Source organism: Oxyura jamaicensis, chromosome 3 (assembly GCF_011077185.1).
Source record: "Oxyura jamaicensis isolate SHBP4307 breed ruddy duck chromosome 3, BPBGC_Ojam_1.0, whole genome shotgun sequence".
Taxonomy (NCBI): domain Eukaryota; kingdom Metazoa; phylum Chordata; class Aves; order Anseriformes; family Anatidae; genus Oxyura; species Oxyura jamaicensis.
Window position 1 is genome coordinate 2,162,435 of NC_048895.1, and position 25,238 is coordinate 2,187,672.

The 25,238-nt window shown below is 40.0% G+C and overlaps 1 protein-coding gene and 1 long non-coding RNA gene across 15 annotated transcripts in view; one reads left to right on the plus strand and one right to left on the minus strand.

Moving 5' to 3' along the window:
• CCDC88A (coiled-coil domain containing 88A) overlaps nucleotides 1-14,071 on the minus strand; it is an 81,294-nt gene extending 67,223 nt beyond the window's left edge. For 10 of the 14 annotated variants that reach the window (XM_035321214.1, XM_035321206.1, XM_035321210.1 and 7 more), the window contains exons 1-3: nucleotides 13,945-14,071; nucleotides 13,237-13,614; nucleotides 13,038-13,138 (exon numbers count right to left, since the gene is read on the minus strand). In XM_035321214.1, coding sequence (XP_035177105.1) covers nucleotides 13,038-13,138; nucleotides 13,237-13,299 — 164 coding nt within the window. In that variant the 5' untranslated portion in view covers nucleotides 13,300-13,614; nucleotides 13,945-14,071. The remainder of the gene's footprint in view (nucleotides 1-13,037; nucleotides 13,139-13,236; nucleotides 13,615-13,944) is intronic. The other 4 variants (XM_035321218.1, XM_035321219.1, XM_035321217.1 and 1 more) reach the window with 2 other exon arrangements.
• A 556-nt stretch (nucleotides 14,072-14,627) lies between these two features.
• Nucleotides 14,628-25,002, plus strand: LOC118163997. Its single transcript, XR_004749286.1, has 4 exons — nucleotides 14,628-15,120; nucleotides 15,776-15,843; nucleotides 18,039-18,176; nucleotides 24,150-25,002. It is a non-coding gene; the product is annotated as an uncharacterized LOC118163997 (long non-coding RNA).
• The last annotated feature ends 236 nt before the right edge of the window (nucleotides 25,003-25,238 follow it).

The following is a 25,238-nucleotide window of genomic DNA, read 5'->3' on the forward strand; positions in this document are numbered from 1 at the left end:
TGTCCTCTCTTGCCATCTGTTCCTTGACGGTACTTAATCGTTATGTCTAGTATGATAATGGACCCTAACTTTAAATATATCATTGAATGTATTTGTTACATACAGTGAAGTGCTGAAACAAGCGCTTTGGAAAATATTCTACACAAGTGTACAGATCGAAGGGTGGTAAATATTGACTGCTACTCTATCCAAGTTCCAGGGTACAGAAAGTAGCCCAGTATTCACTTTTACCCATAAACGTTGCTTGCCTAATAAAGTTATATTGTTGGCAAAGTCTCTTTAGTTAGGAGAATGAGGCTTGCTTTTGCTCTGTGCCAAATATTTCAATAATTATTGATACGTTGTTTTGGATAGATTTTAAATAATAAAGCAGGACTGCTATCAGAAAGAAAATAATAAACATGTACAAACAGTGTTTTACAAAGGAATTTAGTCCAGCAGTGACCTTTTATTGTGAAAGTTAAAGTAAAACCTAGGCCTTCACTGGAGAATAACTGATAATCCCACATTTGTTTTAAGCAGCACCAGACAAATCAGTACAACAAGGTGATGAAGTTATCAGAAACGCCTCTGCACAGAACAAAAGGAGCACTGGCCTTCAATGTACAGCCTGACCAGTCTTTAAAATGGTTATAGTCAAAGGGTCGGTCCACAACAGCCACAGTACCAAAGAATGGGGCAGATCCAGAAGCACATTATTCAGTCAGTATCTGAAACGTTTGACCAGGCACTTTCTAGAAACATCAGTACAAGATGGCATACTTCAAACTCCTCCTGCATCCATCAGTATCATCAATTTTTGCTGCTAAAGAGAATTTCCAGGCTAAGCCTAACTAAAAGATTAATGGGAAAAACAACTCCTTTTCTATAGCTCTGGCACACGTTCCGCAGGATTTCTATATTCATGGAAATAACAAACAAACAAAAATGGTTGATACAGAGTACTTCACTGAAGAACAATTCATGCCTCAGCCTGTGCCTTAACTCAGACACCCTCTTAGTTGAAAAACAGATAAATAATATCTTCCCACCTGTTGGGGAGCATTATGCAAGCCATGCATGTGCTGAAGCTGCAATGTATTGATAATACTAACGTACAGACGTGACTACGACAACCGGAAAGCCACAGTGCAACTGGCTGAAGAGCCAGGGTATATACACTCTGGAGTTGCTTAGGTGTCCACTTTTGAATCCTGCCTAGGCACTAGATCATTGTGCACTTATGTCCTAATTTGCAATAAGCGAGCACATGTTGTGATTTATACTAACCATTCTCCTTTGCCTTTCCAGCGGGCGTTTATGACAACCTACCTCTTGTAAAGTATCTGCATTTCTACCTTCAGACATCACTTCTCAAGCAGAGATCAATGCAGAGTTACATTTTCCTACAGCTCCCAGAACACCTGCCCCAAATCTAGAGATCATTTCAAATGCTGAGATACCCTTTACCACAAAATAAGGTGCGTATCTCAGTTTAAGGATGCTTTGCTAACTGCACTTAGCAAAGTCTGACCAACACACCAAAAAATTCAACAGCTGCGTCAAAGCTTTTTTGCCTCATGCTAACTTGAGTTTTATGACATAAGTCTAACATCAAAAGCCTTTTGGCCCTTGCACAAACCCCATTTCCTAGGCACGTGTCCAACACCATAAACTATTAGGAGGCCGAAGCCCCTGTGCTTGCTTACTTCAAAAAACACAACCAAGCGGTCTACAACAATTCAGCTGGCTGGGGAGCGGGATCACGGGGAACAATTCTGCCAAGAACATAACACAGGGAGTATTGAGCCTAGGTGGCCAGCTTCCCTGCTTGCAGCCTTCGCTCTGCAGCACCCAACCAGGCTGAATACTCGCAGGTAGCTGCACGGTGCCGATGCTCTGGCTGGTGCTCACAGCAGAGGAGCCATGAGTAGCGGTTTTATTTGCATGAAGAGGCATCCCCTCACATCTGGATATTGCCAGGTTTACAAGTCAATGGAAGATGTACTACAGTTCTGTGGCAATAGTCACTCCGTATTGTCTTCATTAAGAGAATGGCACATCAAGACAATGTGATATCATTCTGGTCTGTCTTCAGTCTTCATCGAGAAACAATTAAGAAAGACCAAAAGAACAGCTAAAGACACCAAGATAAGATGGGGAAAGAGGGCATCCACCCAGTTACACAGCAAGTTAAACTCAGAGGAAGAAAGGATGACCAGCCCTCTGTATTATTTTGGTCGTTTACTGAAGGAACAGGTAAGAAAAACGAACCTTAAGCGAAAACAGTATCCCTGAGTACCAGGGGATGAGTATAAAAGATACTTACATTAGCCAACATTCTTCAACTCAGTGACAAAAGTCAAGCTTTTGCGGAAAAAAATATTTACTAAGTAGACTCCCACTCAATTAATGTCTGTTCTGCTATTTAGAGTGCCTGAAGAGTCACTCATGGAAAAAAAAAGAAAGCAAGTGAATTTATGCAAGTCTTACGTAAAATATTGGTTTTTGTATCCTTGCCCTTTTCATTAATAAGAAAGGCATGCGGGTGATCAAGGTGGAAGTGAAAAAGAAAGGAAATAAAACAGTTCACCTTTCACTTACCAAGCACACACTTGCATAGCTGAATTAACATCTCCCCCAAATCATTTCTTAGCTTACAGAGCAACAGCTGTCTTTATCATCACAGAGTACAAAGCAACTTTAGTACTGTTGTTTCAACTTGACCATTAGATATACTCTTTTCTTACCACACTGAAAGGTACCATGTTTAAAAAAAAAAAAGCAGCTTTCAGCCAACAATGCAGAACAGTGCATCACTACTCACTGCACCCAATTAGCAGGGTGAGCACCCCAGTCATCAGTGGGACCACAGAGCAGATTGGGACCTTCCCGCCTGCCTGTGCTCCTCAGCCAGAAAAGGTAAGCTGGCTTCCTCCACATTAAAACGTTGCACTGATGGAAAGGAAAATCTCCACAGTTCAGAGCATCCCAGAAGACTTAATATTGTCACATAAAAGAAGCACTCCTGGGTGTTAAATGGAAAAAATTTGACAGACGAAACGTTCTTTGAGCAATCAGGTGAGAACCAAACAGGCAACAACCTCAGGCCTCATGGTCCAGAGGTCATCTTAAGAAAGAAACAGAAAATGCACTAGTCTGTCTCTACCTCTAAATTCCTGCCAAAGCAGTTTGCCAACAACTCACCATTTACCTTCCCATTGCTGACTGCCCTCCAGTCTACACGAAACAAATAAATCTGGGAGAAACGTAAAAAAAAAAAAAAAAAAAGCTACCTAAGACTAAAACTATGTTCCTATGCAAACAGAGTAGCACTCACGTTTCTACCTACATTTGTACACCCTTTCTCTGAAATACGTGAGCTGTCAAATCCTGTAGAGCAACTTACATCATAATGACAAAAGTTTTCGTTTTCTGTGATCTTTAGAAGTTAGTTCACCGGCCTTCACACACATGCAAGCTGCAGCTGAAAACTACTGCTTATGAGACACTGACAAATACTGAACTAAATCCTTTATCAAACGCCTGGGATTCAGAACAGGAACGTAAGCAAATATTGTTTGAAAAGGTAGTAAACCATACAACTTTTCCCTAGCTTCATCTTACAAAAACCGATGTTACTATAGTTTTAGTGGACTGCTCTAGTACTTGCACCGAACTACTTGCCACACTAAACTATTCCAAAAAGGCAGCACAGGCAGCAAGAGCAGACAGACCTCTAAGAAGCAGCAAGGATGAAGATGGACGCACCTGTGAAACAAATACCTGAGGATAATGAAGAGTCAAGTCTTGCTTTCTGCTTTTGAGCACTGTGTATTTTTTGCCCTCTACAGGTCAACAATTTTTACTTCCTCTCAAATGCGTTCAAACTTTAAGATCTGTTCGATCTGATACAAATGAACAAAGTAACCAAACTATTTGCCTTTGTGATTAAGATCTCAACATAACTGACCATTAAAAAACTGCCAATGTTCACACCCACAATAACCCAATGACAGCATTAAGATTAGCTGCGCATAAGCACGCGCTCACAAATCTGGATCACAAGATGCAGCATGACTTGATACCAATCGTCAGAGAACATGCAAGTGAGAAAATGTTTTTACAACCTACCTTGGAAAGAAAAGTAAAAAACAGTGCTTGTAGCAAAGGATCTTTGTGGACCTAACAGGCTTTCTACAATTTAAAATATTACTGTAAGAGAAAATAACTTAGGTAGGATTCATAACCAATACACACTTATCCTAGTCTTCTTTATCTGAAGCTTAAAAAAACTCCTAAGAGATTTGTGTGTATTAAATTGGTATATAGTAGCTTTTCTCTTTTACCCTAACCAACTTCCAACACCACAGTAGTATATACCTTGCTTTATTTGATAACATCATTATCAACATTAATTTCTCCTTTGGAAGACAGAAAAATGCTCATTTTACTTTGAATTTTGCTGAAGCTATAAATTCTCAAAAACAATTATTCAGTACTTCAAATTCAAAATAGTCTGACCATAGGCAAACATCTCAGCACCCTGAGTAGTTAACAAACGCAAGAAATGCTTATGTGAGATCAGCCTAGTGAGCTGACACCAAAGATACTGCAGTCTTAGTGACTAAAAGGTTTGTAAATTGTAAAAATAGTGCCACACAAAATTCAGTTAAATACTTTCACTTGTAACAGCATGACTTGGCTCTAGAATTCTCTTTATTATGATGAAGTATAATAAACCTTTCATAAGCAAAATATTAACAATTAAATATATATCTGAATAGGGTAGACCCTTACTTGGCATAAACAACTCTGTTTTGGATAAACATCCAAACATACCTATCCTGAAGTAGAATCTTGGCTCAGATCCTCTGCAAAACTTTGGTTGGTTTTAGTAGGGTAAACACTTAATCCAATGTATGCATCTAGATTATCCAGATTTAAGTAAAAAAGAACAAAGTGCGGTTCCACATTCTGCCAAAGAAATTGGAACACATTAAATTTGTTTTCTCCTATTCTCTCAAAAAAAATATGGAAGGACTATTTCCAAGTAATACAAGACCTTCACCTTTTCCCACGCTGACTTTCAGGCTGCCAGCTGACACACCTGAGCCCCCTGTACAGAATATTCCGAGATGAATTTGTACACATGGCTCTTGGATATAAGGAGATTTCCAAAGAAATAACTTGTATTTGCTGTAAAGATTTTGTCCATGTCAGCAACCTCATTGCTTCAGCTGACTAACTGAAAGGTGCTGCAAATTTTCTGTGCACATCAATGAATGTACAACCCCCCTACCAATTTAGATATAAATAGAGTGGTACACCAAGGACCTTACCCCTGTTAACCACCCAAATCTACAAGCTCAGCATACATATAAGGGCCTGTAAAAGAGTTGCATTCTTTTCATCTTACCACATTAACATTAATATCCTTGCTAAGAAGCAAATCAGCACTAAGTATAACATTTGTCTACATTTTTATCGCACACCAGCTAGCATGCATATTTTATTTTTATCTGGCACACACAATACTCTAAATATACAGCAAGTACCTTCCCAAGCTACCAGGAAATTACACCAGACATTTTTTTGCTCAAGGGTTCACTTAAGAAAAACAAAGATACCGCACAAACAAAAACTAGAGCAAATTTCTCCCTGCAGCTTAAAATACGGTAAGATTCTGTAAGAAACCTAAGTGGACTCTGTCCCCCAGTGCTATAGAAAAAGGAAGCACATTTTTGAGCATATCCACACGCACAACACAGATTCAAAGATTCAGTGAAGAGCAAAAAACAATACAAGCTGGGTTCATCCCTTGCTATTTCCTAATCCAGAAATACATCAGAAAATTTTTGCTTTTTCTTCAGAGCAGACTAATGGAGTTTAGGTCAAGCAGTAGCCTTGCTTTCAATTCAGTGCCTTAACACCGATTACTCCAATGAAACAAAGGGGGAACATTTTGTAAACACTGCTTAGTAACAACCGCCTAAGCGGCATGCAAATTCAGGCCATGCCTCTTTGCAGCATCTTAAGGCATAAATATAGGACTCTTTAAGACAAACAAACAGAGGCTTCCACATAGCTATTACCGAATAATCTCTGACCACTGAAGTCATGTGCTCTAACAAAGCAGCGTTTTGAAAAACGTCTTGATCCCTAAATAATTACTAGATAGGGAAGAGTGGTACAGTATGACAGACACAGCAGGCAAAAAACTTGTACTTAGTTTTGGAAAAAAAGAGCAGGAAACAAAAAATAAGAGGAACATATGAAAGAACACAAAGATAAAAAAAACTCTTCCTAAGAGAAGAAACAAATGAGGAAAGTCTAGACGTAAGCTTCTCAAATTTAGCATAGGATTAGGATGTGCTTGATTTAGCAACCAATTTGTCAGTTAGCTAGATTAGTTTTCTGAAGAAAGATCGGAGCACGGAGATATTCCTCAAGGTCTTGCGAGATCCCAAACAAGCCATGGAACGAGAAGCAACACAGCCTTGCCAGGGAAAGATGGCAGCTGATCAGCCCAGGTAAGACATTTCTAGCTAACGTAAAACTTTGGGATTTATTGCTGCTATACTACCATCAAACGCAGCAACACCGTAGGGCAGCTCAATGTGTCGTGGCAACCCGGGCAAACTGAACTTTCTGGTATAAAACCTAGAGCAAAACAAGCTGCGTACTGCCTTTCCTTACAACACAGGGAGCAACAAAAGTGGCAGCAAAGAAGAGGTAAAAAGCAAAGTCAGCCTGGCAACCACAAATACTTCAGGCAGCCACAGCTGGAACCAAAAAGTTCACACAGTGCAGTGCTGGCTGCTGCTACAGGTGAACAATGCCTCCAGGAGCCACCTGGCCAACAACTCAGAACCACTGAAATACATGCAGCACTGCTGCCAGTGCAAACATGAAGGTGCCTTCCTCTGGCACAAAAGCAATTCTCTGCATGATCCCGTGACTTTGAGCTAAAGCCAACTTTGCCTCGTGCAAGGACAGTTCTATCCAGCAGTGCCACACTGCACTCCGTGCCTGCACCTCCTCCGTTAGCTCGCTTGGCATCTCTTCTGCCCTGAAGCCTTCACAAAACAGCTTTAACTGAACGATGATACAGAAGGAGACGGTGTGTCAGTATACTCTTACTTACCTTTCCCGGCAATAAATGAGATAAAGTACAAACCCAGAAAGCTCTTACCAACTCAGTAACATTATTTTTGTACAATGCTTTGAAACAGCATGCAGAATGTGAGTGAAATGAAAGCACTGTGACAGTACAACTGGAAAGCCATAGCTATAAGCTGTTTCACCGCCAGAACATTTTCAGTGCTGAAACAAGTTATTCTGATCCTAGATGTTTCAAGTGAGAATGCTATTTACAAAACACATGGACAGACTAAGCTTTTATCCCCCAGCCTCAGCTACTGGCCAGGCTAAGTAAGGATGGGGTAAGAACTCCAACACAAAAAGAAGTAAGGAGCCATAATCAAAGAACAGCACTGAAGAAAACCCATGAGGAAGAGAGCAGAGAAGCAGGTACACACGTGCAGATGAAGGTTAGACCAATTGCTTCCTCATCTTCAAAATACTGCAAGTAACAAGAGCAAAGCACTGCACAAAAATAAATTGGAGGAGACAGGATGAAGGAAAGTGGACATGAACTGTGGAAAAGGATACAAACAAATTAAGAACCTGTAAAACAGACATTATCAAAAGGTCAAGCACTTAAAGCATTCCACATCTGATCCATACTTTTTCTCCTTCTTCCCACAGAAGCCCAGGTATCAGCCCACGTTCACTTCATTCGCACAATTCAAAGCTCACTGCTGGCAGGTATTCAAGTCTAAAATTAACCATCATTACACTATAAAAACCTTCCATTTTTCAGTAATCTAAAGGTTTCAATTCCAACAATCTTAACCACAGTGCACATTCTATCAGAGCATTTACTAAACAATTTGCTTCTTTACAGAAGCCCTGAGTGTTATAAATTCTGATTTCCTTACAACATATTTTGGGCCCTACATCTAAGCCTACCCAGAGCCACTTTTAAGAGCAAAAGCTCTCTCAATTGCCATCTGTGGACGCCTGACAGAGCAAGTCTCAAAACGTGAATCAAACCCATTCACTTCAAGAAAGCAAGAACAGTGCAGACTTCCTAGTATTTAACATTTTTCTAAAATACTGTATGCTTGTATTTTTTGCTGCCAAACTCACCAATTTAATTTTCCCTAAGATGTTTTCCACCTCCCTGCCCAGCCAAAGCCTGCTGAAGCTGCCTCTTGCTCTTTGGTCTTCACAAGAAAGAGTTAATTGGCTTTAAGTGCACGTTCCTGCACTCTTTCACAGAGCCAGGCAGCTGGCTGAAGCACTAGAGATGGAGGCCAGTTCTCAGCAAAAGATATAGGCAAGCCAGAGCTATGGGCTGGCAAGCTCAACTGTTTAGGAAAAAAAAATGCACAACTAAAGACTGAGAGCTCAGAAAAGGAGTCAATGAAGCAGTCTACACATTCAAGGCACATACCACCAGAGCAGTGGAAGAAAACTGAGTCAGTCCACCTGGAAATTTGATGGGTGTGGAAAGCCTGCATGGGGACCCAGTCACTAAAAAACGGGCTGAACAGTAAAATGGAGGAAAACATTAGAAAAATAAAACACTTCATCCTTTGATGCAGTTTTCAGCATTTTTTGATGCAATGACTAATATAGGTAGTATCAATTAATATATATTCAATTGAGACAGCTATGTATGGAACATGGAGAAAAAAGCAGACAGGTTCTCCAGGCAGTGAATCAACTCAACTCGTATCCAGAGTTTGGTTCTACGTATTACCCATTCTGCATATGGTACTTGTCCAACAGTTGCTTTGAAACATCCATTTCCACCAATACAAAGTACAGTAAAATAAAACCATTGAAACTACAGCACACTTCCAAGTCTTCATTACATAACCAAATATTGATTGTGGAGCTAAATGTAATAAAAGTCCCAATCCTCTAATTACTTGCAGCTGTGTACTTTTATTCAAAGGCACTAGTAAGACCCTTATCAGTTTGGGAACCACAGTTTGTACAAGACTTTCATAAAACTCATGCATTTCTCACACAATCCTACTGGAACTCAGTTAACGACTATCGGAGAACAAGACCTATCAGAAATGAAAACAAAGAATACTCAGAAAATGAGATTCTTTTCGGAACAGTTTCATCTTCTTGGATCAGAGGAACATATATATGAAGAGAACAGTATTAAGATTTAAAAAAAATAAGATCTTGTCAGTCAGGTTCTGGAAAAACATCTCCAAGACAACTAAATATTATTTTACTGCGATTGCACCCAGACATGCAACAGGTGACTGATCTGTGGAACTCTACTGGTTTTAGTAGCATACACAACAAACATTATTCAAGTACCTGGGTATTTTGTAATATTAGAAGCATTTTGATATAGAAGTATAGTAAAGGCATAAAGCACGTTCGGTGTGCTCCTCTATTTCTCTCCTATGTCAGAACCCCATTACAGTGATCTGGTTCCTGATTTCTTCCCAAAAAGCCTAACTCCTTTCTGTATCAAAGAATACAAGAATGAAGGCTCAGATTTAGAAAGACAGATGGGTTTCTAAACACGTTATCAGATACTGACTGATCCTAGCAGAAGGTAGGTAACTGAACACTTCTGAAGAACTGGACTTAAATTTGAACAGGAAATGGGACACATTCTCTCAAGTTAGGAGTTGATATTCAAAGACTGGAACTACCCTTAATTAAAAAAAAAAAAAAAAAAAAAAAAGAACAAAAACCAGAAGACGAAGAAAAGCATGTGCCCTATAGCAACTCCAGTAAAGGAAGGGCTCTTCAGACCTAATCAGACACCAAAAGGAATCTGCAATTTTCATGTATACTAAAACATCCAAAAAGTCAACAACAAAAAACATACAGGGAATGTACTAAGTTAGTTTTCCCCTTTCTGATGTATTATGTACTAATAAAGTTAATCCTGATTTAAAGAATCATTTATCTCAGTACCACTACCCTGCAACCACTCCAGCACTGGCTGGTATCTATTTCCTTGGTCTGAACCATTACAGTTGTTGAAAATAAATTTGGTCTAGACAAGCACATGGAAAATAAATGCCATACTAACAAACTGTCACTTGTAGCTGGTGGACGGCACGATTAACTCTTTTTAAACAGAACAAATAATCTTCTCTAAGTAATGAAATCACTGTTTTGATTGTGTAATATTAAAAAACATACCTAATCCAATATTAACACTCACAGTTCTATGACACAACTTTTGTTTTTTCCAATATTTGCCAGAAATAAAATATGTATTGAAGTATAAGGACAGCAGGACCACAACACTCCTAACAGCCTCCACTTGTTCATGCTTTTAACTCCCTTTAAAGCATCTAATGCTGCAATGGCTTTCCAAGCATAGGAACCAACCTACAACAGCAACACAAGTTCTTCCTGACAGATGCTCACTAGCTGTTATCCTCACATCAGAACATTAGCATCCTCATGTATCTCAAAACTAATGAAAATAAGTACCACACAACACAACGCTCGTAAAAAGCAACTTCCACATATTTATTTCTACACATGGCACTCCTGGTGACTTCTGCAAGAGCAACACTTCATTCCTCTAGAATGTCTATGTGTGCCATAGCTCCTAGCTACAGATCTCTTGTTCTAATGTGAAGTAAGTCATTAAAACCTTAAAAAAAGAATCTGAAGAAAAATATTTTGCTTTTGAAGTCACATGATATGTTTTCTGCCACATTTCCTCAACATATGTTAGTTAAGACTGAAAGGAAAAAAGGGAAATACTAATAAAATGGAAAATACTGAAAATTTGCACTATTAATGATTAGCTGAAGCTGCATCTTTCCAGTGTTTTTGCAAATGAAGATACATTTTTAATATGTGGATCTTCAAAGCAAACGGGACTGGAAGTTAACACAGGTTTCCATTGTGACTTCACCAGAGACAGAATGTGTCTGCAAAACATGACACACTTTTTCCTCTTTCAATCCTGGCAAACCAAACCAAAACAAACAACCCCCCTAAAATACGAACACGGTCTAGAAGCTTCAGCTCTACACAGAAATCAATCATAACACATTTCAACACCCTCCAACAACGCATTTTAAAATGCACCTTCCATTGTAGTTACATGTTTATAAAATGAATTTTGTTTGTTCGACAGTTCTTTAACACGCACCCCTAATTTAAGGCAGTTTGTAACAGTTCTGATTACAGAACTATTTTAGATTTACATTTCCCCTGTGTAAACAACAACAACCAAAACCACAAAGATACACAACTCCCAAGTAAACTACAATCATCAGACTGTGTTGTCAAAGATGCAATAAACCAAATTCAATGCAGAGTGCCTCAAGTGTGGGAATGTTTCCTTTCTACAGCTTTCCAGTTTACATACATATAATACCACGTATATATGAACCAGATTATACATTCTTAACATGGTAAAAAATCGCTGAGAAAGCTTTTTTTCAAGATTATTATATTCTTCAAAATCACCTTGTCCCAGTACTAGATTTGCCTTCAGCTTTCAGCTCTCATACATCTCTACTGAACAGAAGCTCTGCAAGCTCAATGCATGGTCATAACTTAAAAGCTACTTAATTTATACATAATCCAAGAAAAAAAATAACTTGTAGCATAAAAATAGAATGCTTCAGTGAATGCATCGCTTACAATTCTTAATTATAATGTGCTGGAAATACAATCCAGTTCCCATTTTTTTTTCTAAAAGTTTGATTCCACGTGTTCAGATATCATAGAAGTCAGTACTTGGAATTTTAGCTGCACATAAGTTGGTGATAAAGAAAACACTGCTTTCAAAAGAATGAGAATTCAAAATTATATGTGGTTGAGCTGAATTTTTTACACAGATTAGTTATGCAATGCAAATACCACCAGCAAAAGCTTTTAAAGTACTTAATGAGTAAAAACTGTAACTGGAGTAAAAGGATGCCCATCAATGAGCAGTGTTTTGATGAACAGCTGTCACCACAAGCTGCTCATGCACAGTTGTTATCTATCTAGTCACCCATAAGCCTGCATTTTTTCATACCTCTGCAAGCAAAAGATGTATTTCTCTGTAAAGACTTAAAACATCAAAAAAAAAGTTGTTTTTTCCCACTAGTAGCATTTTTATGATAGCAGCGTCATACACTTCACAAAAGCATTACAGTCTAGCATTATAGTTTTGACTGGAATATCGCCCACTACTATGATCAACCAAAAAAAAAAAAAACAAAAACAAAAACCTATAATCACAACACATGGTTGTGTATTCCAGTGTTTCTCTGACTGGAACTTTTTGATCTCTCTGTCTTCTAAACAGCAAACTATGCACTTCCTGATCTGGGTGATTTTACACCATTGTACTTATATGGATTTTCTTTAGCAGTGTTCAATAGACAATTAAAAAAACTATGTAAGATGTTTCTTCTGTGGTTCACAGTAAGAAAACATTCTATATTCTCGATCAAAGTTTCAGCTTTACTGCACAACTGCTACCTACTCACATTTTGAACTGTGAAGAGTAAAGCAGAAAGAGTTAAAGGATGATCCATTTGCTTAGTAAACAACATTATTTATTGCATAAAAGTTGTATGCCACAAACTAAGATATACATTAGAATTTTATTAGCCAAGCAGATTTATTAAAATCTTATGATCACGACTTGCAGTAGAACGAACCTTTATGCTTCTCAAAGGAAATCTGAGAAACTATTTAAAAGGATCTGATTTTCCAGTATGTTCTGGATATCATGATTCAGCCTGTATTGCCCTTTACATCCTGGAAATACATCACTTTGACATTAAACTGTGCTGTGAGCAGATGAGTGTTTGCTGTGCTCTGAAGTCTCCTTGTAACTGACCACATGACTACGTAAAGTATAAAAGAAAGAAGTTATTTACTAACATCGTTATTGAAGGAAGAAGCAGCTTTCATAAGAAAGCAAAACATACACGAGAAACAAGACAACAGCAAAAACGCCCCACGCCCAAGTTGCACACACTTACATTTGCAGCATGACTTCGCTCAGGAACACGCCATCCACTAGCGCCACATATTCCTCCAGGTTGGTCCCGTTTCTTCCAGCTAACGGTCCAAATGTCTTAACCTAAAATACAACCACCATCACCATGACACCAACTCCGCCTGATTCTCAAACGATCAGCAAATAAATGAATAACGTGCGAGAGAAAGAGTAATGCTTACCCAGGTGACAAGGGGGCTAGACATGAACTGCTCCAGAAGGGGTGTGAATATTTCGTTCTCCATTTTACAGCAGAGAGGCTAACATCAACGTAGCTCCACTGCCGCAGAAAACGAGAAGTCCTTCGCTGTACCAACTCTAAGGCGCCGGGAGGATTTAGCTGGAGTAACCGAGCCCCATTTTCACAAAGCGACGCAACACCAACAGAAAAGTCGATGCCTGGCAGCTGAGCTTTATCTTCCTCTTTCGAAAAAACAACGGGTTTGGCCGCCCATCTACGCGGATCTCAGCCCTGCTATCGGTGCCTCTCCCCTCTGCGTGCCGGGGAGGCGGGAGGCAGGCAGGGAAGAAAGGAGGGAGGCTGCCTGGCTACCGGGATTCTGCATCAGACAAAAAAAAAGGGGGGGAGGGGGGGGGGTGAAAGGAAGGAAAAAAAAAAAAAACAGCTTGAGCGGCGGCAGCTCCTCAGAGCGAGGCTGCAGCGGGGCTGTGCGCGCCCCCCAAGCCCCCCGCCCCGCCGAGCCGCCCCCTGCCCCCGCTTCCCTTCCCCGACCCCCTCCCCTCTCTAACCCCATCCCTTTCCCGACCCCTTCCCTTCTCTGACCCCTTCCCTCTTCCACTAAATCGAGCCGCGGGGCCGGCGGCGGGACGGGCACCCGCCGCCTCGCCCTTCCCCCGTCCCCCCGTTAGCGCCCCCCGCTAGCGGCCACCTCGCCTCAGCCGGCCCCGAGCCGCAGCACCGCCCCCTCCTCGCCGCCCGCCGATCGGCTGCAGCCCGCGGATCCCTCCGCACCGGGCAGCCGCCGATCCCTCCGCCAGCGCGCTCTCTTCCTCTTCCCCCCCAACCCCCCCCCCCCACACCCGCTCAGCGCGGGGCGGGGCTGCGGGGGAGCCGCTGCAGCGGGGCTCGTGCCCGGCGCGCGCTCACGGCCTATGCGGAGGGGTGCGAGCGGGCCCCGGGGCTGCGCCGCCGCGGCTCGGGGCGGGGGGCGGCTGAGGGGGGAGCCCCCGGGAGCAGGAGCACCGGGGCTCCTCTGGGAAAAAGGTGCCCGTGAGGAAATAATGGTGAAGGGCGGGGGAGAATGGGGAGGAGGGATAGAAGGGGAAGTAAAAAGGGGAGTCGCTGTGGGCTTTGAGGGGGGAAATGGGGGCTGAGGCGCTCTCTCCGCAGCCTCGCCACACGGGGAGGCGAGGCGAGGCTTTCTCTCGCAGAGGTGAAGCCCAGGCACACCCACGCTAGCACAAAATCCCGCTTTCTGGAGGGCCTTGGCGCAGGGAGGGGGGCGACCTGGTAACAGGAAAGCGAAGGATGACAGGCAATTTGCTGGGCTCGGCTATTGTCCTCAGGCGAGCTCCTGCCACTTGTGCGGTTCAGACCTCAAGTGCTGCATGAACGCACGGGGCCGTATTGCCTCATAGATTCTGCAGATTATTGACGAAGCATCTCAAATTCTTAATCTAAATCCAGTTCCTCTTCCATGTAATATTTTTCCGATTACCTTTGGTTTTACACACACGCACACTAAAGTGCACAAAGCAATGCAGTCAGGTGCTGAAATTAATTAAATCTTTGAAACACATCACTGCAATAGCCGCAGATTAGGTTTTCTAACCCAAATGCTGGAGGTAGTGTTTGTCCTTAATTGTCCAAGATTAGAGAAAATCCCCTTCATGACCTTTTCCCCATAGATGAAAATGAGGAGGAAGTTTAAGTAAAAGTAGAAAAAATACAGACCTTGAAATATTAGTATGTAATTTCTATTCCAGGGGTGATTTTTTAAAATAATGGAGTTGAATGATTTACATATTCTAAACAATAATCGGGTCTTTTTTTTCCCAAAACAAGATCTTTGGAGTGAATGTTATAGTCCTCCTGTAAAACAAAGGTAAGAGTGCAAGGAAAAATCTGTGGTCTTAGACCAGAATAATAATCTGGTGATCCATGGGTGAAATAACTGCCAATAAACTACTAGCCCTTAAGGCAACTACAAAAGCATTTTTATAAAAGCCAACTGCTAGGTTCCCTGTATCTGGCAACAGTCCGTAATATGCAACTGTGCGTGCAATACTGTGGCACTTCCCTGGCCCATCAGTTTGTTTCTTGTGGGCTCTAAATGCGCAACAACGATTTTGGTGTAAAGTAGCTGCTAGGAATTAAAGACTGGCTAGAATTAATGGATAGCCAATATAATGGTCACATGCAAATAACACCAGCTCGTTAATGAATTCCTGAAAAATACTTTATACTGAGTTCGCATCATATTGAGATAAAGATTTGATTAAACATTTTTAGGTCTTTTTACTTGCATCCACAAAATCCAGTTTGTGTGCATTCTCAGCATTTCTATTGGTCACTCTTCCTTCGATCAGACCATTCTATTTGGATAAATACTGTGTACTGTTTTTATGAAATATTTTGTAAGCTGGTTAGTCTCAGGTGATTGCCGCTTCCTCATAAGAACCTGAAATTAACACAAGAAAAAAAATCATAAAAGGTTCCCAGAACCAGTCCTGATCCTTAACATTTTTTCCTCCTTTTAGACTAGCAGCACTAAAAGCATGTGGAGGAGCTTCATAGTTTCTGCAGCTTACGTTTTGTCAAGCCAAATGTAAGATTATTTACCTCATTTTCAGGTGTATACTGCAATCAGAATGAATTGCCAAAAGGAATATCTATATTTTACTATATTATACTATTACCATGTGGTAATAGGTACAAGAAACCAGACAAGCCAGCAGTTCTTTGGTTGCCTTTATTTACTGTTCATCACCTATGCACCTAGCTGTGGGTACCAGCAGGGACATGGATCATGCATACTGGCCTAGCCAGGCCTGACCAATTGCAGCTCTCCTGGACCAGCTCGCTTATTTGCTGGAGCTCAGCTGCCATGATGCAAGCAGGTTATTTAAAATGCACCCATCTAAGAGAGGTGAGACTATTTGTCATAGGACGGGAAGCTGGTGCTGAACCTGTGTTTGTTTGCCCCCCCCTTTTTTTTTCAGACCAAGCTTGAATTGAGATTTTTTTTTTTTCCTTTTGAGTTTTCTGAGCCCAAGTTGAATATGCATGGCTTCCATCTTTACCCTAACTATCAGGAGTCTTGATCAGTATTAATCTAGGCAATATTTAGAAATCATGGTTCCACTTCAGGAGTCTAGGCAACATCACTACAATGTGCGGCTTGTTACATTTTTGGCTGCCTTGTTTTAGCACTTTTTACCTGGCGAGACTCCTAAAAGCAAGTTCAATAACTACACTTAAAGTAGTAAATCCAGGAACCTTGTTCCTACGGTTCAGTACCAGCTGAGTAAGTTGGCAGACCCGGAATAGAGAAGACTGGGAGCAAATGGTTGCTTATGCCTCAAAATAGGAGCTGAAATCTGACTGAAATCTTCCTCCCACCACTCCCCCTGTCCCCAGGGATGGATCTCACTCAGGAGTCTGGCAAGGTATATGCTCAGACTGGTACTGCTTCCTCAATTAGCAAGCCAGCAGGCCACCTCAAATTATAAGAACCCATCTTTGCCTATCCTCTCATACTCCCAGCACTGTACTCCTCATAAAGATCACATCCCAAGCTCTCAAGTGTAGCTCATACATGTATAGTTCTCCATAGTGTGATTCACTTTGAAATTTCATCTCTGTTTTCTCCTTTAAAAGTAAAATACTATATTTTGCTTATAATAGAAGTGGCAAAATAGTTGGAATGATTCTTTGACTTTGAAATAATAAAATGTAGAAACATTAAATAGCTGTAATTGTTTCAAGTATTCCAGGAACAAGTATTCAGTAATTTTGGGGGACTGTAAAAGTTTATATTTTTTGTAGTGTCTAAATACACAGGAAGAACAACCTTGTTTTTTCACATCTTAATGATCTAAAACAGACCTGTCTTTATGTAATAGCATGTGGCCTACTACTTTTGAAACAACAGATTTAGAGATTTACCTTTATACTTGAAGTGTTGTGTTTGTTCTTGTACAGGTAAAGTATTTCTGTCTCATTTCCATCGCATCTCCTCTGGTACCACATCAAAGGTTCTACACAGAGGACGCTGAAATTATTACAAACAACGTCTTTGTGCCTAGACCCCAGCTCTGCAAGTCACAGAATTTTCATGATCTCGCTTTCTTTTTTTAATTTTCTATACCAGTTTTTGCAAAATGAAAAGAACAGGAACACAAAGTAAAGCCTCAAGTCTGCAGACAGCATGAAGGCATAACTGTGTTTAGAGCCCCATTTACCTTGTCAGAGTTTGTCAAATGATTTCTGGTTAGCCCTGCCCACAATGAACTAAGGGAAGAGACCGATTTGTGACAAGAATGTAAACGTAATTACCCAGCTTCAGCTGCTGCATGAGACAGTGGTTTTCTCTTCCTCTTGTAGAGAAGCAAAAGAAAGAGGTGGCAGAAAAAAGCTCTTGCTGCTTTTTTCACCTACTGATCTGCACTGCCAGGTTGCTACACCTTTGCAGGGCCTCATGATGAATACAAAATGGGAATCAAACGTGGATGATTGGGACCAAGTGCGGGGTTATAAATGTGCAGTCAAAATTAGGATTTTCTATATCTGGGCTGATTTAACAGGACTGTGGTCATTGCAAATTGCAAGCTAATGAGGACAGTCACCTCACCTGTTCTTATGTTTGCTCCCAGAGAAATCTGTCTCCCCATCAAACCATGGATACAGGAATAGATGGGACAATACCAGAAAGAGCAAGGGCACCGAGAGTCCAAGTATGGCTAGGAACTTCCAAATATTCCAGAAAGTACACTAGACTAAAAGTTACTTTTTGTTTCACAGAACTGGAAAGAAGGGGAAATCCTTCTGTGGCATGAAGAATGAAGTGGAAATTCCAAAACAGTTCTTGAAGATTTCTTCCCCATGAGTGTGTCAGCTTCAACGTAACTGAAATTTGTCAACTTTGAGGGAACTTTCTGAGTAAGAACTGTAAGTAACCTCAGAGTATTTTAATAAGAGTATTTTGAGTGAAACAAACAAACAAAAAAAAAAAAACAGTAGGGTCTTGGGAAGAGTGGGTTCTGCCCATTTATTTTTTTAAACAGACATTTTACAGCTTGTGTCCAATTATACCAAATAGCAAGCAATAGGTATAGAAATGGCAGAAAGGGAATGTTTTGTGTATCCATAATACTAAACAGGTCTCTGCATCAGCCTCAATGCAAATTCATCAGAACCTCTTAGCAGGCAGAACACTAATTGCAAAAGCTGATGTTTACCATTTCCAGGCGTCTCTAGGTAACCCATCCACATCTGATTACTGAGCCATTTGGATATTTCAGATGAATTACAGTTAAAAGTACAGTCCAGCAGATTCACACAAAACTAGCAGTGACTGCCAATAATTGTTTATTAAAAATAATGACTATGATTATAATAAATTCCATATTTAAGTACTTAACTATGTTTTTTAAACATACTATTTTTTTTGAAAATGAAGAGAATTTAATGCTTTATGTTGACAGGGGTTGAACTGCAATGTCATTTGAGAGCCAGATTCTCACTCCTGCTTTAACTCACTGAATTGTACCCTATACAACTTATTTTATCTTTTCAGTATTAATTTAATCTAAAAACTATGTTGATACTTAAACTGTAAAACATTTAGTGAAACTACTATATTTAGTATCGCTGTTCATCTGAACAGAGAGGTACTTAGGACTTTTTGTTCATTTTCAATCAGTCAGACTGTCAGGAAGGATGTTATTGTGGCAAGTTATCTGATTTGATCAAAAATAGACAGCAAAATGCCTCCCGGTTTTTAAATTTAATTTTTATTTTTAGATATTTCCATAGGCTTAGACACCTAAGAATGTCCAACAAGTATTATCTTAAAATGCATTTGACCTTAGTATTATATTCATTCGGGTCTTTTTCCTACTTAGCCAATAAAACATTCATCTGTGAACTTTTAGACTTTCATCTACTTAGCTACTGTCTACTAATATCATCTCTCAACTTCATTTTGCTACACACAGAAAACAGAATTTTTAATTATATATTTTTTTAAGCAAGCCTTAAACATTACAGCAAGAACAGCAGTTATCTAGGACAATAGCTTTGGTACTAACTTCTGGTGTGGTCAGTGGAGTGAGACAGAGCAAAAGCTCTTGCTGACATGCCTTCTGTCAAACAAGTTCCTGCCAGTCTGAGTAGTGTTTCTTATGAACTGGGTCAGAAAGATGAATTATAGGGCACGCTCTGCATCTCCTCTAAGAAGCAGCAAAGTGCAGCCCAGTCTGATAATCATTGGTAATTACAGCTAGGCAGATAGGTGCCTAGGAAAGCAATTACATCAACAGCACTATGCCATCTTACATCCCTAATGCACAGAAATGTTGAGCTGATTTTCATCTCTAGTGTTTTCTTTCAGTTTAGAGTGCACTCACCATTCAGCTTCACAAAACAGAAGAGGTTTTGTACCCCCCTGTGAAAAACTTACTTACCTTGTCAAAATCCAATTCCATTTTATTATGACATTGTTTACTTCTCTTCACCCAGCACCATGTTACTGGTTAATTGCCTCCCTATCCTTTGCCTTGGACTCTCACTGGTACCTCCTTACTTTCAACATTTTCACAGCCTCAATGTCACTTGACCCCACTAGCTTGGGCATTGCTGCCATGAAACCCGTATTTATCAGCTCAGCAGAGGTTATTAGCTTCCATTTCACACAGAGCTTTGCGTCACCTTTAATGTTAGCCTGTCTCATTAGAGAGGCATTCCTCACCATCTGAAGCTGCTGTTTAGGATCTTCCCAAGGTCAGTAAATAATGAATTGGATGGAGTACTTTGTGCTTGAGATTTCAGTTTCTTTCAGACTTTGTTATGCCCGTAAGAATGAAAAATACACAACACTAAGAATATAACTGTACTAGAATAATACTCTGATCAAACCTGTTCTTCTGAGCTCTTTCTTATGAATATCTATTCATTTTCATGTCTGATTTTACCCCTGGGTATATGTCAAATTATTTACCTCTGAAAACAGCTTTTTAATTGTTTCACTAGAATTTCATACAGAGAAAGCTTTTAAGAAAGTCGTATTTTGCTTTGGGGAAATTCTTTCAATGTGTTTGTGGAAGAAGAATGTGCAAATTATTCTTTTACATCACTACAATAAAAAGACATTAAAACATTTAGGCTAATTAATAGAATAAATAAAAGGTCAAGAAAAGACAACTACTGGTGAATAAAAAAATATTGGTAATTGCAATTACTAGATAGCATTCCTCATCAAGCTTCTTGCAAGGATGGATCACAAGCCACATAAAACTGGGAACAGCCTACTCATTCACACCTCTTTCAGAAGCCACTGTTAACAGCAAGAGCCCTTTGTTTGAACATTGCAAGTCCAGATGGTTTAATTCACTGTGATACCAGTTTAATTGTGAGTTTAGTTTAATTGAAGGTGAGCACAAAATTGGAATTCTTACCTATTCTGGTTCGTGTCTGGAAAATATTATGCAACAAAGGTTTGTAAAGGCTCCTCATAATTCTAGACCATTGATTCAGAGTAGGTTTAGTGAATCACAGTACGTGCTAGGGCTGGTTTTAGTAGCACACAATTATTGGCATATTCATATTATCTTCTCTTATATTAAGTCTACTGCGTGACCTAATGGCTTATAGTAACAATGCCTAAGTTATTTTCTATAAACTATTACTAGTCTTGAGAAGGAAATCCAAGGTTCATATTATTTATTCAGTCAGTGTCATAGCTACTGTTATGCTGAATATTAATGTGATGTTACGCAGAAGTGATTAAAAATAATATGACCATATCACATATTAAAAAAAATCTAAACTTTATAGCTATTTCCCTCTCATATCCTCTGATTTTTTTTTACCATTCTTTAAATCCAAATTTACCCTATTTTTTAAATTTGTACTCAGATAATTTCAATGACAATTTTCATAAACTAAAATCTAGTGATCAATTTACTCATTTTATTTAGGCTTTTCTGAACCACTGTCATTATCAACAGCTGTTTCCTGTATATTCCTTTCCAGTATATATTTTTTCATCTTCTTTGCGTAGATTCTTCTTGTGTGCTTGATATACCCACAAATTGCCTTTTTTTTTTAAAAAAAAAAAAGGCTAAATTGATTATACAATACTAAAGTTCTTAATGATATTTACATCCTGCTCTAACAAAACGTGTGATGTTATTGAGTTAAGGGTATAGCATAGTGTGCTGGTGACTTAAAGGTCAAAGGATGGTTTGGCAAGAGAGTAATTTCTCCCTGTAATTTCAGGCTTATGTTGAGATGTCAGGTTTGTGGGTTTGTTTGTTTTTTGTGACATTGCCTTTGAATATACTGAACTACTGATTTTTGAATGCTTATAATATTAGGAATAAAATTGATTTTATTTTATTTTTTTTTTAATAACCTGGGTAAGATTACACTTCCAATTTCTCTGTATATCGGCTTTGATTCTAGTTTGATAGTTTTTGTGGGGACCAGAAAGGGTTTATTTTTGCTTAAGATTATTACTTTTAAATATTAGGAACAGGAAAAAAATGTGTAAAATGTTAACCATAAGCAGTAGGATATTGTAGCCCTTTTCACAGGCCGTTTCAGAACATTTTGTATGAAAAATAATGCATAGCTGGAAAGAATTGTTCCTTATTGTTCCTTTCTGCTCCTACGAGCTATAGAGTATTTTTGATCACAGAAGTAGTCCACCTTAACAGTCTGCCTTAAAAAGATGAGATTATTCAGCTTGTTAAGTCTGTATCTCTGTAAAAGGAAAACACCTTAACAAAGAATGGTTTGTTGCTGACCTGCAGCTGGTTATGGTATTTCATCTGAAAGCCTATTTAAGTCCTTAATGGTAACATTTATTCCCTCTCCCTCAGAAGAGTATTTTACAAACAAAATTAATCAACAAATGGGGATAGCCAATTTTGTACTATAGTTTAGGCTGACAGTCCCCCAAAAGGGGTGGTGGCACTAATAATAATAATTATGTCAAAGTATCAAGAGGTCGTCTTACTCTGATGAGATCTCTGCTGGAGCTGAAGCTTTCATCCTTGGGTGGTGCATGTAGAGCGCAGAATAGATAGCAGCTGGCAGTATAGCAGAAGCTGTTGCAGAAGGCATGAGTACTCATAGTGGAAATAGCATAAAAGTAACCTCTGACTCAGAAATTATCAGCATCTGAACCTTTGATACTTTATTCAATTCATCCATATCTTCCATTAAAAAGGTGATTGACATGCCTCCAGCTTGTGAGGCTTTTTTTTTTTAAGTACACATTTCAGAGCAGATCATAGAATATCCCAAGTTGGAAGGGACCCATAAGGATCATCGAGTCCAAGTCCTGGCACCACACAGGTCTATCCAAAATTTTAGACCATGTGACTAAGTGCACAGTCCTTCTTGAACACCAACAGGCTTGGTGCAGTGACTACTTCCCTGGGGAGCCTGTTCCAGTGTGCGACCACCCTCTCAGTGAAGGCCCTCTTCCTGATGTCCAGCCTAAACTTCCCCTGCCTCAGCTTGACACCATTCCCATGGGTCCTATCACTGATGTTTACGAAGGTCTCCTGCCTCTCCACTCCCCCTTGCGAGGAAGTTGTAGGCTGCGATGAGGTTTCCCCTCAGTCTCCTCTTCTCCAGGCTGAACAGGCCAAGTGACCTCACCTGCTCCACATATGTCTTCCCCTCTAGGCCCTTCACCATCTTTGTTGCCCTCCTCTGTGCACTCTCCAACAGTTTTACATCCTTTTTGTACTGTGGTGCCCAGAACTGCACACAGTGCTCAAGGTGAGGCCGCACCAGCACAGAGCAGAGCGGGACAATCCCTTCCCTCGACCGACTAGCGATGCCGTGCTTGATGCACCCCAGGATCCAGCTGGCCCTCCTGGCTGCCAGGGCACACTGCTGGCTCATATTCAGCTTGCTGTCAACCACAACCCCCAGATCCCTCTCTGCGGGGCTGCCCTCCAGCATCTTGTCACCCAGTCTGTATGTATAGCCAGGGTTGCCCCATCCCAGGTGCAGGGCCCAGCACTTGCTTTTGTTAAGCTTCATGTGGTTGGTGATCACCCAGCTCTCCAACCTGTCCAGATCTCTCTGCAGTGTGGATCCTTCCACTGAGTGGATATATGCTCTTGCAAATGATTCAGATTGACTCAACTTCATAACTGGTCTGCTCTAGGCTCAGATCTTTTGCTCTGTCTCGTTATTTCTTTCACTGGTTCTGTCTTTCATAATAAAGCCAAGCAGAAGCAAAAAACTGTGAGGTATTACAAGTGCTATAGTTTCCTTTATAGCAGCATGAACAGTGTTTAAGAAATTAGTGAGGCATTTTGGAACTGCTAATCCTTTTTGTGAGGAATACAAGGCTTGTTTCTTCAGAGGAATTTCTCACTCCAGGGCCCTGGATGTAGTCCAGTTTTATCTACTAAATCCTCTTGCAGCAAGACAGTAATAACAAAAGTAAAAATTGGGGTTTCATGTAACCTTCTTTCTTTGATGCTGTTTTTTCTTGTCTTGCTTTCTGATGTCAGTGCTATAATACATAATGTATTTATACATCTGATCTTTGATGTACTAATAATGAACCCAGTGCTTAATACCAATGCAATAAAGGAAAAATCCAGCTGTTCCTCAAGAGGTAGTAAGAAAGTTGGTAGCATACAGTTCTAGAAATAAATTGCAGTTCATTTAATTATCATGGGTTTGGGAAGATGAAAAGGACACCAAGCAGGAAACTCTCTACATTACCAAATACATTCTTCTGAGATCCTTTGCCTTCTGTAACATTTTAACTGGCTTTGAAAATCATTCTAGGAGGCTCTTAAGCCTTTTTTGTGAGTTTTTCCTTACAAAGGAAAAACAAGATGAGACTGCACCTACTGTATATTGTGCTTAAACCAATAGTGCCCCCTTGAGGAGATTCTTATGTGTGTGGGAGTTAACATAGCGGGTGACTGTTCAACTGCAAGGTAAACTAAGTGTATTACTTTTCTCTAAGTAAGGCCCCTGTAAGTTGCACATGTTCACAATATTTCTACAGACTTTGTTAAGCTACCGTGCAAGCAAGACTTGTGGCTCTCAAATCTGTCTGTAATTTTGCCTGTGCCTAAATATGTGTAGCAGAATTGTTGAATACAACAACTATAGGACAGCCTCTGCCATTTTATATTGAGGATGATACTTGTAGGACCATTAATGTAGGTGAGGCTCTCAGACTCAACCCTCTGCGATCTCAAATTTTTGATAAAATGCTATTACAGATCCTATATGCCTTGTACTTCGGCCTGCTAGCGCTGAGAGACTCATGGCAGTCCAGGGATACATCTGGTTGCAGACTCCAAGAGTGGCTGCAGCTCAAGAAGTTCTGTCCAAACTGGAAACCAATAGACCAGTTAAAATATTAGCACTTTAGCTACAGTGACCCCCTAATGTGTTTGCACAGCCTACACTACTGTAACTAAGTTTCTGCTAGTATCTGAGCAGACTCATTAAAATTTATCTCAGTATACATACTCAAGCTATAATTATGTTGCCAAATAACTATGTATAGATACCAGTAGAAGAATTCAGGAAACAATCATTTAGAACAGTCTTTCCCCCCCACTTGCGGTGTTTGCCATGCTGTGAAATATAAGACTTAAGATGACAGGAAAAAATAGTTTTAAAACATTTTCAGAAGTGAAAAGCACTCTAAAATGCCAGCTTCTGCAAAAGCAATGTTCTCTTTAAAACAATTGAACGAAGTCCGATTGATCTTGAACAAAAATAATGGTGCTGGTTTGCAGTAAAGACCAATATTAAAAATAATTTGCTTCAAAAGATGAGCATGTAGAACAAAATCAGAGATTTGGGCAGGTAAGAAGGAGGTCAGAAATAAACAGGCAAGAAGTATTATGACATACCAGGTTATTATAAGAGAAGGAAACAGCAAGCCACAACCAAAGTTTCCTGATACTGGAAAAGATACAAAGGGAATATGCTTTTGGTAAAAGT